General features: G+C 47.6%; 1 protein-coding gene across 1 annotated transcript in view; it reads right to left on the reverse strand.

Annotated features, from left to right (window-relative positions):
- The window catches only part of LOC131282344 (potassium voltage-gated channel protein Shaw-like), a 36,997-nt gene extending 22,852 nt beyond the window's left edge, over positions 1 to 14,145 (reverse strand). Inside the window, exons 1-6 of the mRNA XM_058311781.1 lie at positions 13,940 to 14,145; positions 10,386 to 10,503; positions 3,248 to 3,442; positions 2,755 to 2,973; positions 842 to 1,445; positions 415 to 504 (exon numbers count right to left, since the gene is read on the reverse strand). Coding sequence (XP_058167764.1) covers positions 415 to 504; positions 842 to 1,445; positions 2,755 to 2,973; positions 3,248 to 3,442; positions 10,386 to 10,503; positions 13,940 to 14,145 — 1,432 coding nt within the window. The remainder of the gene's footprint in view (positions 1 to 414; positions 505 to 841; positions 1,446 to 2,754; positions 2,974 to 3,247; positions 3,443 to 10,385; positions 10,504 to 13,939) is intronic.
- Positions 14,146 to 17,149: the final 3,004 nt, after the last annotated feature.

The raw sequence follows: 17,149 nt of genomic DNA on the forward strand, positions 1-17,149 counted from the left end.
TTAATGTGTTCCGGCATTGCTGTAAGTTTGACCGGAAAGTTACTATAGGTAAAGTAATGGAAAAGAAAGGTAGTTCGACGTTGTGCTTATGCTTCATGGTGATAAAATCCTTTCATCCATTTCTTTTGACAACACGGCTGCGGAAATGACAATCGTACGAACTGACGGTGTGTGCGTGTATGAATGAGTTAACATGTATAATCTAGTAAGCCATGGTCCGCAAATGCTGTAGCCACCTCTGGAAGCAGTTTGGAGTAGTTTTACCGTGTGAACTGCCTTCTCAGTAGGCTCTGACCAGCAAGCCAAGATTAAGCCGGACGCGATGCTGGACGTCTTCGCGTTTGTGTTTGTGGGTAGTGGAAGAAAATGCTTTTCGGCTACCGGAAAGCGGCGCTTCGAACGAGCCAAACTTACCTATCTTCGGGCCCAGATCCTTCGTCTTCACCTGGTTCATGCGGCGCGCCATCGGCCCGGAACCGGGCATACCGATGCCACCGCCTTGACCTACGGTGAGATGGTTGGGTCACCAGTCCAGTGCGAAGGCGGCCATTTGCAATGGAAAGGTTTTAGCAGCGACAAGCGGTGATGAAGGAGCGATTCGTGAACGGAGCGGAGTGAATTTCGGCAACATGGAACGAGTACATTTAACGTTTGCGTATGAGCAATTAAAGCGAGGAAAAGGGGGAAGAAAAATACAATGGGAGGTAATGAGTGGTAGTAGCTGTTCAAATTTAGGATATTACAATTTCTCTGGAGATAAGGAATCATTCCACAAATGACACTCATTTCGAAAAACATATTTCAAGATTTAAGTTGTTCCATAAAGGGGGCACAGACTCACCTGCAGAACGAGGCTGTCGAGGCTGTTCCACCGGCAGGACCCTTCGACGTTTCTTTGGCAACTTCGCTCGGGCCTGCGTGTGCGAGTAGTACATCGCGAAGTTACTCACGATGACCGGCACGGGTAGGGCGATCGTCAGCACACCGGCCAGCGCACAGAGCGCTCCGACGAACATCCCGATGTAGGTCTTCGGCGCCATATCGCCATACCCGACGGTGGTCATCGTGACCAACGCCCACCACAGCCCCAGCGGGATACTGTTGAAGTCGTTGTGCGGGTTCGCCTGTATCCGCTCGGCATAGTACACCAGGCTGGCGAATATCACGATGCCGAGCACGAGGAAAAACACCAGCAGCGTCAGCTCCTTGGCCGAGGCGCGAAACGTCTGTATCAGGATCTTCAGGCCGGACGAGTGGCGCGTCAGCTTGAACAGCCGCATGATGCGGATGATGGAGAAGAACTCGAGGATGTCGGCGTTCTCGAGGTGCGACGCGAACCGCTGCAGCACCAGATCCACGTAGAAGCTGAGCGTCGCGATGTAGTCGATGATATTTACAGATGATGTCACGAACTCGCACTTGTTGGGGGACGAAATGAAGCGTACCTGTATGGAGGGATGGAAAGGAGACGGAGCATATGCTAGAATAATGCACCATTAACCCAGGAGAGTGCGATCTAGCTGTGTTTGAAGTGTTGGAACACTAACGATTTATTCCTCTGTTAGCCGCAGTTTATGGTTGTCACGCAGCACGCAGCGGGAAGTACTCCTTTATTGCATGGTCTGTAACTCTGGCACCCCCGGGAGATGATAATCCCACCGTGCTAACCAACGTTTTGTGGTCCCCATCTATTCCTTCTCCGACGTTCGCTTTACCACCGGATTGTCGTTTGCACAATGCAATGCGGAGTGAGAAACCATGGGAGCACGAATCTCGTCAACGACCGCACAGTGCACTCCAACCCGGTGTTCGTCGGAAAAGGATCTATCTCGAAGGAGATTTTCCAGGAATGGCAGCAAGCGCCTTAATGCGCTCATTTACCGAGAGTGTCTCGACGGGTGTGCGATGGCGTTTTTCCTTCACGAGCAAGCAGAAGAATGCGAACCATAAAACTCGCTTTCAAGAGCACGCTGTTACACGCGGTGTCATTGCCTTTCCTCCACCGTCAACAAGTAACAAGTTGTACCGTGATTCCTGTCTTGCACCGGGGTGAAAGAAGGGCTGTTGGTCGGGGGGTATTAAATTGCATTGCCACGTTGCCTTTGGTTTACTTTGCGTCCACACGATGGAACGATGCGACTCTCGGACGGCCAGTGAGTAATCTATATCATTTTCTAAAACGAGTTGGAGCACTTTTCGTACCCGTCTTTAACTTTACACATTAATGCCTTTCACTTTAAAAAATACTTTATTTCCTCTCCTACCTACTCTGAGGCGTTTTGTTTCGTTTTGCTTTCCTCGCGAGAAGTTTTCCTCATTATATCAATATTAGCTTTTTCCTTTTTCCACATAAATAAAGCTTGCGTTCTTTCGATGCAATTTCAGATTCAATTTCATGACTCATTTCGTTAGCGAGAAAGTTGTACGATGTTGCAAAAACAAAAATAGTCTGTCGCTCGTTTTTTTTACTTTTGCCGTCGAGACACATTCCTTAACTTCTCGCAAAGTGCTTATTGGATTGGCTTGTGTCTTTCCGCTTTCGGGAGGGGGGGGGGGGGGGGGGGGGCGGTGGTCTGAATTTAACTTTCAACATTTATCTGTCTGCAGTGGAGTTTGTGTTTAGTTCCAGTTTTCTTTCCACCATTGCGCAACAAATAGCTGAGTAAGGGGAGTTACGCAATGCTAGAGATAGATAGTGTTGGAAACGAATTCGAGTTTCGTGCTACAAAAACGAAAACTCCCCTATGAACTTACCAAAATTTCGAACGTAAACCACGCGTTGCAGACACACTCGATGTAGAAGAACGCCACGTGAGCGTTCGTTTGCGTCTTGTCCAGCACCCAGGACGTGTTCTGGTGGGCCGTCTTCACCGAGATGTTCCGGATGTACGGCACACGCATGTCCGGGTGCGTCTTCAGGCAGAAGGACAGGATGGACACGCAGATGAAGAACACCGATATCACACCGATAATCTGTAACGGGATGTGGTGAAAGTGTACGATCATCAGAAGGGCAAGCGAAAGGGAACATGGGAGCGAAAAAACGGACGCTGGTCATCGCAAAGATAATCACTCATCCTCCCACGGTCAGCCGGTGAGTCCGCCGCCCGGAGTGTATCGCTCCTGGTGGTTCACCGGTTTTGTAGTTCCGTTTTTTCCTGCCGATGGGGGGAAAAGGGGGGATGCGAACGACCCGTCGGGGGCGTGACCGGACCGCAAGCTCATATATCACCCTCGTACCCCTTACCTTGGCAGCGTTGGAGCTGTACGGTTCATCGAACAGCGACCAAATTTGCGGTTTCGTGTGCTGCCACCAGGAAACCGTACCCTTAAGATAATCGTCCTCGTAACCGAATTTCCTAGCTAGTTCCTCCTCCGTCGGCTTCTCCGTGTCGAGATCGAGCCGCTCCAGCACGGCCAGCGTTTCCTGCGTATCACGATGCTGCAATGGGAGGAGAGAATCAGTGAGGGGGAGAAAGATAAAACATGAGAGAATTTAGCTTGCTAGCATCGGGTGTTGGGATGGAATTAATTATTCAATATGATTTTGGGGCAAGACGACAAAGTTACCGACTTCACGCCTCTCGATTTTCGGGGGTTCGATGGATTGGTTTAAGCCCGGAATTGACCGGTGAAGCGAGCTGGTGTCGATACACAGATGAATCCTTTTTTAACCCGGTCATGGACAAGGTTCTCGTGGGTGGAGCTTGAGGTTCCCCGTGGGTTAGTCAATTCGATTAGTGACTGGCGCTATAAGACAGACGGCTTTTGCTGCTTTGTTTTACCTCCCGAACTCAATTTCGTGTGTATATGTGTGTCGCTGTGTGCTTATCGGATTGTGGAACCGTCTCACCCATCTCAGGGCAGGTTCACTCCCGGGCACCGTAAAAACCGCCAACGACTAAACGTTACCAACCGAAGCCAATTTTCGACTCACGAAACCTTCGATACCGCATGTTTGTGTGTTTCATTTTTATTCGATCCTGCTGATTGGATCCGGTGGGAAAAGAGAACCATCGAAAGGTTAGGCCTACGTAGGATAATAGACCCTACCTTCCTCCTGTCCTCTCTCGGTGCGGTGAGACTCATACGTGTATAGATTGTACACGGAAGGATATGGATGGTCCCTCGGGAACTCGGTGTGGAATATTACACGGCTCAATAAATCATTACCATAAAACGAAAGTGAAGCGCCCAGGGAGTACGTGTGTGTGTAAGTGTGTTGCAAACATGTTGATGGAACCCACCGGTAGTGAGTAGAGGGCTGGCCCTTCTATTCGCCTACTTTCATCAAAACCGGCCCCATCATAACTCCAACGGGTGATGGCAGATATTTGCGTAAATAATAAACGAGAAATGACGATGACGTTGGCGCCAGTGGCCCGAGGACCCGTGTCGGTCCCTTGTCTGTCTCCGTGTGCCCTAACGACCGGGGACTCGACACATTATCTTTGGCAAACATTTCGCTGGAATCTTCAGGAAACGGGTTATGGCCGGGGAATAAAACTACTCCGACGTTTACGGAACGAAGAAGGGTGTCTCGGTGGTTATAGAAGGGCCCGGGTGTCCGGGCCGCGTCACCGAGCGGGTGATAAACTCAGCGGACGTGCACGGATCATTTAGTGGCATCATGCGCCAGTTGAGCTGTGTAACCTTGCCTTCTACCTTTCCTGTGGCTCGGAAGCGTGTTGATGAGTTCTGCCGGACGTGGTACGCTCCTTTACGTGGCACGAGCTGTGTGTTGGTGTGCGCCTTCGAACCTCCGTGCCCATCATCCGTCGGCGGGAATGGTGGAATTATACATTTTTAAAGCCTTCCCCTATTGAAAACCACCACGAAACCGGTGCGATTACTTTCACGTTGTATCAGGCGACACTGGCGATGATCTCCGTGCCTCGAGGACCAGACCGAAGAGGTTGTTTTTATACCCACCACCCACACAACCGGCTCGTGTCACTCTGGGCTATCAAGGACCTCAGACTGGAGAGTATGCTGGCGCCAGGTTTTTCTTCCCTCAGAAGGAGGAATGCACGAAACCTTGCTGAATCTTGTGACGGGTAAACAGTTTCACTAATGGAAGATAATCATTTCTTGCAGACGGAGTCGACAGTCAATGCTACCCTCCCCCTGTGTGGCCCGTGTCTTTGCCGCAACTACTTAGAAGTTGCGAAGAAGAAGGCCAAGGCTCGTTTTCCCATTTACTCAAGAGGAGATGGAAGCCACCCGTGGACGATTGACTCGAGGAGTCGACGTGGGTTTGGGGAAGAGGAATTCCTTTTATAGCTCGCACACAAACCATGTGTTGTAGTGTCTTTCGGGGTCGGGACGGGGTAAAGTAGTCCTCACGAGATGACGCACACGGACGGGCCTCTGTTCCGACCTTCACACGGCACATTTTATCGACCACCTACCGGTCGGGCTGGGGCCATATGTGTGTGTGTGTTATTGTGGCGAACCGAACTTTTCCATCTGAAAGTCTGCGAGTGTAAATATTTTGCTTAAAATTTTCGATACCGCTAAACCACAACCGAAATGAAACCGCGCGCGCTGATGATGATGCCGATGACAATGATGAGTGATGGGAGTGACGAGAGTGGGAGTTAATTCCCTCCCTCACTCTCGTCTTGCTGCGGTTCACCACATGACCGACGGAAGAAAATGTCAAAGTTTTCGACAGATAGAGCTTCCTCGATTCCCGTTCGATATAATGATGGATTATCCATCGTGAGTGACACATGGGGCGGATGTGTTGAGCCGACGGATTATCGACGGGGGAAAATGGAAATCGGTTTTCCCACGGCACCGCGGCAAGCGGAAAGGCTGTTTAAATTCCATCACCCTGATTGCTAATTCGTTCGGCAAACGTTTGCCTCAAAGTTTGCCCCAAGTTCAACACGATTGTTTCTACAATTGGGAAGTAAAACAAGTCAATATTATGAACAGTGTTTTTGAAATGTTTTGGAAAGCTTTTGATCTCTCGTGATATTTTTTGGTATGTTTTATCAACAGCCCTTTTGTTGGTTCGAATATTGTGGCTTGAATTTTTAATCCAGGCACATTACGGCTGCAAACCAGAAACACCAGATGATGCGCACATGAGTGAAACTTGGTTCGTTTGAAATGACGTTGGCAACAGCTCGTTGGAGAGGAGTTGGGTTGATGATCGTGGCAGTAAATTAGACTGCAGGCGAGATTGTTTCAAAGCGAACGTAGAATTTGGCTTGCTGCCAAGCAACGGTCCGGACTAGAGAGCTGATGCAGGGCTATGAACGCATTAAACACATTCATTCGCATGCAACCCCGGATGAAAAATACTTCTGTTTAGAAGCTAATAAAGTTGTCTTGTTAATGTGGTTTCCAGTTCAGCTGGTGGGCCCTGTTTAAAATAGATGTACCGATTTAATTCGTTACGTACGGAAGGTTTTGGATACTATGGAGACTTAATAAGATGTCGTAGTTAAAAGTAATGCTTGACACGTGGTTTCGCATATAGAAACTGATAAAGATTTTCAAACGGCACTACAAGCGAAAAATAGCAGGACTGGAAACTCGACAAAAAACGGTTCCCCTTTGTCTACCGCATAAGAAACAAGCCTCATCATCGCGGTCCCAGAGAAGCCTCGGGGAAACTTTCAAGGAAAATTGAAAATACTTTGCACATTCTCCGGGAGGCCATTCGCACATTTGCTTGATGAAACTGTAGCAAGCTTTCCGGGCCGAGAGGCACCTTCGGGACTTCAAAGGCAGTGCCAAGATCCAACGGAGACGCTGGGGCGCAGACATCAGACGTACAGTTGTGTATCATTCTCTGAAGAAGTGAATCCTTCTTAGCACGCAAGCATAAATTCTTGAGCGAAAAACTTTCCATTCGATTGTTGTTTCATTCCAGACGTAGAGCGTGCGGGCATAGTTCTGGGCAAGGATTGTAGAAACTTGACGCTAACTTGACTGGCGCAGGGAGCGATGGCAATGGTAGAGGGAATTATGCTTCGGGCAGAATTTTATTTATGCGGCAAAATTTCTTCCCTAAGAAAGAACGATTCAGACGAGTAATATTGCTTATTATTGCCAGCTTTCTCCTGGTGGAAGTTGAAGTGTCTCACACGTGGAAAATGCTGTGTCTCCCGAAGCGCGAAGCTCCAGATATCGATTGGGGTTGTTTTTATTTACTTTCGAAATAAGTCAGATCCGTTGCGGATACTAAGACAGGTACACCAAACCATCTCATCTAGGATTTCAAATCGTGTTTGATTTTCTTGGAAAAACATCATCGGTTCAGTGAAAGGAAGAGATAAATTCTTAGAATTTTCATTTCTCAATAGGTCGGATATTTCCTTCTTGGCGTGATCATCGAAGAAAGTATACAAAAAACATTACCATTCTCAAAAAGTATAAAATGTTGGTATCGTTCTCTTCGGGAAAAGCTTAGAACGATCGTTTCTCCGTAACTGATCTTTACGTGATCGTTGGAGTTGACTTCCTAGAAATGCACGTGGAATATTTTGCATCCTCATGAATTTTCATGTAAATGAAATTCATACAAGATTGTTCGAATACATTTTCCCGACAAATAACTCCTTGGCGCAAGATTGGTCTTTTCTCCACTTCGAGGTAGCTTTTTTGACATTTGTTTTTTTTTATAAAAGTAGAAATTCTTCGAATTTAAGGTGATTTTCTTGAGAGTGGGAATTTCACACCTTCGCACTTTTGAATGATTTTCTTGAGGCTGAGATTTCACGGTTCCCTTTGGGATGTTGTTTCTTGGAGAGATTTCTTCACGTCTTTTTTAAGACTTCTTGCAGGAAATTTGTTTCCTTAGAATACCGAATCGATTTAGTGTCGTGTATTGGTGAATGTGTGCTCTTTGAAGTACACATTCAGTATGGCTTCCGGAAGCCGGGAAGCGCCAGCGTGCTAGACATTCGCGTAAGCGATCCAATTTGCGTGTGGCATAAGCGATCCGTTGTTTGTGGCCCGGCCCAATCGTCATCGTGATATTGCGATCATGTTGAGGGGCGAGCATCCGGGCGAACGTCCTCCTCACCCGGATGATATATCGTTCGTCCGCCCGCCGTACGGGGCTTTGACTGTTCGATTTCGACTGAAGCGTTAAGTTAATGCTAACAAATCACGTTCCGTAACAAGTTCGCTCTCATCAATCTTTCCTCGTCAAACTGTGGCGTCTCCGGACACGGTGCGGAATGTGTTTGATATGTGGCGCGTTCGGTGTCGGAGCGTGGGCGAACCGATAAACCGGTGACGTGGGGTTTCCCGTGCGTTGTGGGGGAGGGGAAAAAAGGAAACACATTTCGAGGCAGGTGCGAATAAATCAAATTTGCTTTCGTTAGACACGCGCTACAGGAAGAACATTCATTTTGAAATGATAAGGGCGAATTATAAGGGTTTGTTGCAGCTTGTTTTGATGGTCCAATTTCAAGCGAAAGCAGTGTTTTATCTCGATGGTTCGATGGCCTCGACATACTTTGCTGATTCCAATGTTTTTCAAACATGTATCAACACAGGCTTGAAACACTGAGATCTGAGGTTGGCTGAACAAAAATGTGACGGTGTTGGAGTAGCGTGTTGAAGCCGACCCTGTGAAGCTGTGACCGGCGATCAGCTGAACAAACACCAGTACGTGGAGCACGCCGATTGAAGGCGAAAGAAATATCGCGTCAGATGATGCATGGCGAAGGTTCTGCTTTGAAATCAGTTTATTGCGATCGTTTGCATCGGCGGATCGGAGAGGTTACTAACAGAGAACGTTTCGACGTGGAAAAGTGCATCAAGATGAAGCTGGTTTCGATGGTGGTGATTTTTGTGTTTCTCCTGTCAACGTTGGTTCAAGGTTACGAACTGTTTCGACGACGTAATGGACAAAATTACACGTTGCTGTATTCAACACCGTTCATCTTCTGAGATTGTGTGAAAAACGAGACAAATCCTGCAAGAGTTTACATGTGTGAAGAATGGTTAAGACTGTTGAAAACTGCACAGCTTATGCATTAGAGTGAAACAATGTTAGACCAAAGAAAGCGGTGTAAAATGTAAAGAATATAAACTAAGATTACTCACATTGCAAATTGTAAATTGACTCGCTTGTAAACATAAGTTTAATGTAAACATGTGATGTATTCGTAAAATATAAACCTTCAATAATTAATTTATTGTGGTTTCGATCTCTAAGCGTCAAAACTTGAGAAATAGTTTAAAAACACCGTTCCAATTTCCCCTATCTGAAAATTGGTGATATTGAAACTGTCACACGATGTGTATCATTTTACTGAGGTACGTTAAATTGTGTAACATTAAATCACCACAATATATCAATGCGTTTCACGATCACGATAAAACGCCAGCCATTACTGCAAGACTCGCAGTAACGTGTAATAATTTTCGACAATCGTGTCCATTGCAATCACCACCCACGGCAATTTATCTCTGCACACCCTTTCAATTTGTCGTCGCAATGTGCCCGGCAGGGTTCGCCGAGGTCCCGTAAACTACGCCCCAGACACGATCGTCGTGCCGAAGGTTCCGTGACCTAGGGAGGGATTTATATTTTCCAATTTCGATGGAAATTAGGCTCCCCAGGGTGGTTGGTTGGTAGGGCTAGCGTACGCACACACACTTGTTTCGGCACGCATTGGAGTGTAATTTATGTTTTCAGAACCACTGGATATAGCGGTGTTAGAAGATGGCAGAATTTACAGTTTATTGCGGTGCCGTTAGTGTTGTTCAAAAATATGCGTACTCCATCGTGGGGAGGATCAAATTTCCTGTGAATAGTTTGTCTGATCCCGCTTGCAGATGGCAAACAAACGTACTACCTCGACGCACTGCACGTGTAGACACAATTTTGGGCAATTTCGCTTACGATTGCTCCCTAAAAATTGAACTGAAATCAGCCCCCCATTGGGGCGCCCTATGAGCCACCATGCCGGCCGATTTTATGCGTAGCGAAATGATTGGCTGTCGTCCAGGAGAAACGATGCCCCGTCCAACAACGAGCGCGCGCGTGTGGGGCCAAGAGTGGCCATGGAATGAAAACCCCCGGTCGTATCCTAAAATCGTTCGAATGGAAATGTCAATATCATCGGCCAATATTGATCGGACGGTAATGTTGTTTTCCGTCGGCACCGATTGATCAGGGGGCGGTCCCGTTATCAATCAGGATTAAATTAGGATCCATTCATCATGGAAGCGGGCGGGAAATGGCACTCGGATGTCCTTGACACGGGCGGGATGGAGGCGCCCGGTACCTCACAAATCAATCAAATCGAACGACTTTTGTCGAAGGGTCGAGGGAAAGCTGTCATGTGTCATTGGGTGCTGTCATTGCGTTTCGTTCGCGAGGCCGGGATTGCCGAGCGTTGCTCACTTACCTGCGTGTAGGTCATCCAGCAGCACGGTTCGACCTGGTTCGAGTCGAGGCCCCAAAATTCTAGCTCCTCCTCAAACAGCGGACCGCACACGTCGGTTGGATAGTGCAGTTTTCCGGTGCTGAAAAAGAAGGGTAGAGGAAACAAAACAGACAGGAGGCAAACAGTTTTAATCTCCGTTCGACGTGAATGAATTGTCACAGTTCGTAGTCGTCGGGGAGTGGGTTTGTAAAACATAAATAAATTATCAAAATTAATAGGCCTTAATAAATATGAAAAAAAGGGGGTCCGCGACAGCCGAGCGGTAGCGCCGGTTAGAACATCGGCCCATGAGCGCCGGGGCTCACCACCTCGACGGCGTGGGTTCGAATCCCAACCGAGACCGGACCCTCCCCTGTACGAGAGGACTGACTATCCACGTACAACAGGGAAACAAGTCTCGTAAGCCCTTAACGGGCAGGCATGACCAAGAGGTCGTTACGCCAAGAAGAAGAATAAATATGAAATGAATTTCACATCCTTCCTTGCGGCAAGCAAACATTGATCATCACATTCAAAAGGGATCAAAACTGGTGTAAAAATTCCGACCTGCATTGTTTGTATGCTTCCTTCGTTTGCTTGATCTCCCCCTTTGTCAGTTTATTTATTGACGAAAATTTTACAAATTTTCTTCAGCATCTCAGCAAGCTCATGGAAATCATTCCGTTCACCCCAAAACAGCATGAAAAATTCAAACGAAAATTCATTACGTTTAATAGCTACATGGTAAGCGAATTTTCAAACGCCCTTTCCGGATGGCGCTTGGAGGGATTGGTTAATTTATGGTGTTACCGTAGTGGTGTGCAACGCCACAACGCTTTCACTCGGGTCAGCATCGGACGGAAACTGTGAAAACACCACCGCCAGTTAATCAACGGATCTGCACGAAAACGCAGAATTTTCTCAACCCAAAGGAGGGACTACATATTTTGCAATGTGTGGGGAAAATTTGGCGTTGCTATGCAACCACCGGTATAAAATGAACAGTTTGCCACCGTTCTCCCAGCCCTAGGTGGTATTTATATTCATCCCGAAGCACAGAAAAACCAAACCGAAAATTCCGTGGCAAACTGTAATGGAATTTTTGTTTTTTGGTTACTTCCAAATGAACAAGTTTACGAAGTTGTTACAAACGTACAATGAAGCTGCATTTTAAATCATCTTCCAACCCCGGGTCCGGGCTTTCTACCGTGGCGTGAAAAAGGTGTCGTTTTGCTTCGTGAATGTAATTACCCATCCCCAAAATTCAATTGCATTTTGCAACTCCGACCGAGCGGGCGGATGGGAAGGGGGAGCTTATTTGATTCACAAAACAAAACGGCACCCGACGGTCGGTGGAGAGTTAGACCGTACTTAAATATACAAGTAACCTTGGTGGGGGAGGATGAAAAGCTGTTTGTACTAAATTTTCCACCTTCTTTGCCACCTGAAGCTTCGGATCGTAACCAACCGGTGGACTTACTAAGGTTAAACGAACGGAAAAAGTCATACCATAATGTATAGGCTCGTAAATTGCCTCGGTCTGAAATATATTTGCGGTTTGCGCTAAACTTGGTCTAAGTTATGAGTACCCTTAGCACACGGCTGGCGCGATTATCTGCGAGGACGAATTCGAGGGGCCATTGGAAAACTCTGGTACTCCCGTAGACAGACGATTTAATCGCGCACTGGCTTTGAACTGTGCCGCTTTTGTTGAAGTTTTTTATCTGTCTTTGTGTGGCGATTATTTCAACCAAAAGTTTAGTAATAAATTTCCCCAACACCAGGAAAGTCTGGCAAAAAGAAAACTTATTCAGGCCTAAGGCTGCTATTGTGATGGACGAAAGACAAGGTCTGTTTGCTAATGAATCATTTCTCATGTTTAAAGGTAAAATATCAAAAGGACAAATGAAACCACACGTGCCAAGGAGGATTTATAAAGTGAAGGATGAAAAGTAGTAGGAAAAGTGCTCACTTTATTATAAAGTTCCAGGATATCCTAGACGGTGGCTTGCGGTTGACATTATTTCAAGGAAATATTTTATTGAAAGGTCTTTATGACTATTGACGACTACATTAAAAATGGATCGAAGGGAAGGGATTCATTGTTGGCCGTACCATTCGAAAAGGGATCCCGTTGATGGGGCAGTTGTTTAATATGCATGGCCATTTAACAGTTTCAACAGCCCCCCCCCCTCCCTCTTTTACCGGAAGGCAGTCCCAATATAGAACCGCAAAAGAACGATTCCGCTTGGGGCGAGTAGGAAGATGTTTAAAGTTTGCGGTTATCGTTTTCCTGGATCGGACTTTCTTTAACGGTCTGGCAAGCTAGACAAATATGTGGAGCGTGTGTGATGGGTTTCTAGTGTCCTACCGTCCTCCCCCCGGGTCGAAATGGTTACGGGCCTTCTCGAAATGGTTACGTGGTGTCCGCTGCAGGTGCTCGCTTAATTATTCATTCGCAGGCACGCTTTCGTTTGTTTTGCGCCGCGTGCAAACTAGCCGATAAGCAGGCTCATTAGAAGCGAGGGACGTTAGCAACGAATGGGAACCCTTGACAACGTCCGAAAAATCACAACACCTCGCAATAAGCTCTCACATCGAAGGGATAAAACTACCACAAAAGTTGAAGCCCTTCGTAGCCTTTTTTTTCCTTGTTGTCTCTTTGACATGAATATGTATGCACACTAGATGCATCACAACTTTCTCGACGCAGCATCCGAAAACGTGGAGCATCGTTCGTCATATGTAGCGCACACAACGCCGCCCGAAAAAGTATACAAATGGTGTGCACACCGGTTCCAGGTCCAACCATGGCAGACCGTGTGGCGTGAAACAGCGGATATGTTCCGGAAAATTTTCTCACCCCCCTTCCATCGCGCGTTTCGCTCCAGTGACAGACTGCTGGAAAATGCTGCAGCCAGCAGAACGTGCGCTCTGCCTGTACCATTTCGGCATGACACGAGAATGTTGCCCAGGACCAGCCTAGGCGGGAAGATAAACGAATTTAGGGATAATCTGTGAGTTTTGGACGTCTTCTGTTGTCCGAAAATGAAGCGTCACCGTGAAGCACAAACGAACGTGAAGCTGAGGGCCAATAGAAGGCATCGGAGATAAGTCACTTTGTTTCCAAATCTACCCCAAACGAGGCTAGATGTGAACGAGGAAGTTTTTGGTAAACCTTATTGCTGTTTGGCCGAAAGGTAGTTTTTATTTTACACTTGCCTATGATTTTTGATGGCAATATTGTTATGAATGACAATTCTTTTTGATGAGTGGAGATTAAACAAAACAACGAACCTAAAAACACAACGCATGTCGTAAAGTGCGTTCATTTACTGCTGCATGCGAATTATTCTAGGATACAATACATTATACCAATGCCCATAAATTATACCAATAAAGGTATCCAATTGAGTCCGTCCCGTAGTACCCCCCCCCCCCCTTCCCCCCCTGTGCTCGGTAAGGTAAAATCGACATCCATAATATTCCCTGTTGTAGTACGAAAATGGTTGAATATTTTATCCCCGCATGCTTACCGATAGTAATTGAGCACCTGGGCGAACACGCCCGGATGCCGATCGAAGAAGTACTCGTTCAGGATCGGATCGTAGTTGGCGAGCGCCTCGGTGAGCCGGGAAAGCCGGGTGGCGGGAATTTTCTTCAGCGTCGCCTTGTACGTCTCGTGCCGTATGCCGCCCACGTTCAGCACGACCCGATTCTCCGAGTCCATAAGGTTCATCATGCCGCAAACGCACGGGGTGGCGGGTGAATGCAGGCGTCTTGCACCACCACCCTCCGGCACACACGTCCCTTCCTCTCCGACCCCGCGGAGGGACCGAAGTTACCGAAGAACGATAAATGAATTAAACACGACCGGGTAGTCGCCTTTTCCGGGACGGGCCCTTCCCGGCTCGAGGGACCACCGGTGAAACCGAAACTAAAAGGAGTGATTTGCTTGTAGCAATCAACTCCGACGCAGTGGTACGTGCGTTTGCTGCCCGTCCGATGGTTCTTCGCCACTCAAGGGCCACTGGTGTAAGCCGTCCGCTCGCAACCGACTCATGCTTGGAGTCTGCGGAGCGCTGGATGTGTCCTTCGATTCGTCCTTCGTCCTGCCCGAGACGGTCCGAGGCCCCAGGGTGCTTGCCAGGGAACCGGCACAAAACGTCGACCTTGGCCGTGGGTCGTTTCGTCCCCGCTTCCGAGGGTAATAATTTTTCAAACCTCCTTCCGGACCCGTGGCCGAGGGCACAGTAAGCTGCTTAGTTGTACACTTCACTTTTCCGCACCACTAAAACCGCAAGGAAACATTACTTCTCCGACACAGATGAAGCTCGCCGCACTAGAGACACGGTTTGAGGGGCACGGACAGTGTATTTTACGTTTCCCCTTCCTCGTTTTCACTATCTTCTTAGTTAAAATAAAATGAAATAAAAACATAAATTAACAAAATCACACTGGCACCCGTTTTAAGCCGACTTTATGGGGCGCATTTGCTTTTTGCATTGCTTAAATTTATCTTTTCCAACCAGCGTCCGCCGTTGGACACACCCGCACGCCGTTCCGGTCCTTTTTCCGGAGGCTCTTTTTGCAAACTACACACTAAACTAGCGCACACCACTTTGCACGAGGGATTTCTTTATACAACTGCGGAACAGCAGCAGAGAAATCGAAGGAGAATCACGCGGGCAAAGGCGAGTCTGGTGCTGGAAAACTCGCCCCCACCCAGCAACACATACCCGGTCGGTGGCACGGTCAGTCGGTTGGCATGATTAACACTTTTGCACGTTGTGCGTCACTTTTCCGAACCTCACCCACTCATCCCCCGAACCAACCTACGACGTTGGTTTGATGCGTTTGCGTTTTCTCATTTCCCGTCGGGCACTGGCCGGAAACCCTCCCGGCCCGCAATCGACCAGGTCCGGAATCGGTTACGGATTGACAGATCGAACACTGCGCTGCGGAAAAACTCGGTCGAGCTGTTGGAAAAATGAAAACGAAACGAAATGAAACATAGCTTCGAGGAGAACTTGAGACGATACGCGAGATAGGGGCTTAGGAAGGACTTATTAGCCTAAAGGGGTCCTCCGGAAGTGTCTTCCGCACGGCTCACGCAATGGGGTCAAATTTTATGGTCACGTCCTCTTACGTTTTTTCTTCCCTTCCTTGTAACCTTACTACCAGTCGACCTTGGGCCGGGGGCGAAGAGTTTATTGTGATTTATTGAACAGATCGGATCTATTCGAGTGAATCCGGCAAGTGGACCGGAAAAGCTGGAAATGAAATCGATCACGGCGAAACCTTACGACACGCGGAAGTTTATCGAACGTTTCGTTTTCGTTAACTGACAAGATATGGTTTGCTCTCGACTCTATTTTTATTCACTTAGCAACTTCCGCTTCTCTTTTTGAGTCCGCAGTCCAGTTTAATTTTCCGAAAAATATTTTAAAAAAACAGAGCGCAGCGAGTAAACAGAATTACTCATTCAGAGAAGCTTACAAGCAATGTAAACAATTGCTTTCCTCACGGAAGACTGTATTTTACATACAGTTTCGTGGTGGGGCGTTTGTTGACGATCGTATTTCTGGAACGAAAAATAAAACGAATGATCGTATTAGTCTCTTACCACAGATGCTTGATTTATTTTTAAGTGATACTTATATGTTTTCTATTTTTAATGGCCGAGAAATGGTCCGACTTATTTATGGAAGCTTTTTCTTTTCTCGAATTGTTTGGGAGAAGCCTTATTATTTTGAAAGCAAAGTTTTACAGCAAATTAAACTCTGGGAAGTTATTTTATACCGACGTTCCTGGAATCAGGACACGACTGACGATGACGCATTGCTTCTGCCCATGTCCTAAATATGTGTGTGTTTTGCGGCAAAGCAGAAAACCGTGTGTTGTTTTTTTATTTCTGCTCTTTTCGTGCTCCCTTCTGGAACCGTCCCAAAAACACATATAAACTTTGCGGAACGGTCTCGGCTTTGAAATAACCCGTGTACCGCTCGCGTGTTGGGCGCTGCGCCATCCAAATGTTTACCGTAATAAAGGGCTAACTTTGAAGATTGCAACAGATTGCCCGCACCACCATCCAAGCGAAGATAAATCAAATATTACCCAACTAATCCTGTCCGTCCGGGAGTTATTACGCTCCCCCGCTCCACCAGCCACCATGTCATGGTGAGTCTCGAGGTTGACGACGCTCGTTCGGAGCAGCACCACGGCAACGACGACGGTTCCCTCCTCCGGTCCGGATGTGCTCATCAAAGAATTATTCGTGACCATCCGAACCGTCCTCACCGTGGGCTTCCACCGAGCTAGCGGGAGTTTCCTGACGGGGCAGAGTACCTCGCACCGGGCCGTCGCAACGTCAGCGTGATGTTGTTCTTTCGAGTCCCCGTGCTCAAACAGTGCTGCGCCGCAGTTCAATCTTGAGGGTAATTGTTTATTTAGCCGAAACAAGCGCAACATGTACCTTTTCCTCGAGTTCGCGGTCTTCGCTCGCCGGATACCCAGCGCGGTGGAAAAGGGCAATATGCAGTGCAGTACCCATTTGCGAGTTTCGGTAATTTTCCGGAGGGTTTTCATCTTCATTTTTCACGCAGCGAGAGCGCGGAGCGTTTTGCGGATATCCGGATGAATCGGGCGGACAAGGTCGGTGGGGGGTAGGGACGTGCGGGACGTTTGAAGTGGTGCTTGATGCGACCTTGAGTTGGAATTCTCGCTTCCGATCTCGTACCTTCGGT

This window comes from Anopheles ziemanni, chromosome 2 (genome assembly GCF_943734765.1).
Source record: "Anopheles ziemanni chromosome 2, idAnoZiCoDA_A2_x.2, whole genome shotgun sequence".
Taxonomy (NCBI): Eukaryota; Metazoa; Arthropoda; class Insecta; order Diptera; family Culicidae; genus Anopheles; species Anopheles ziemanni.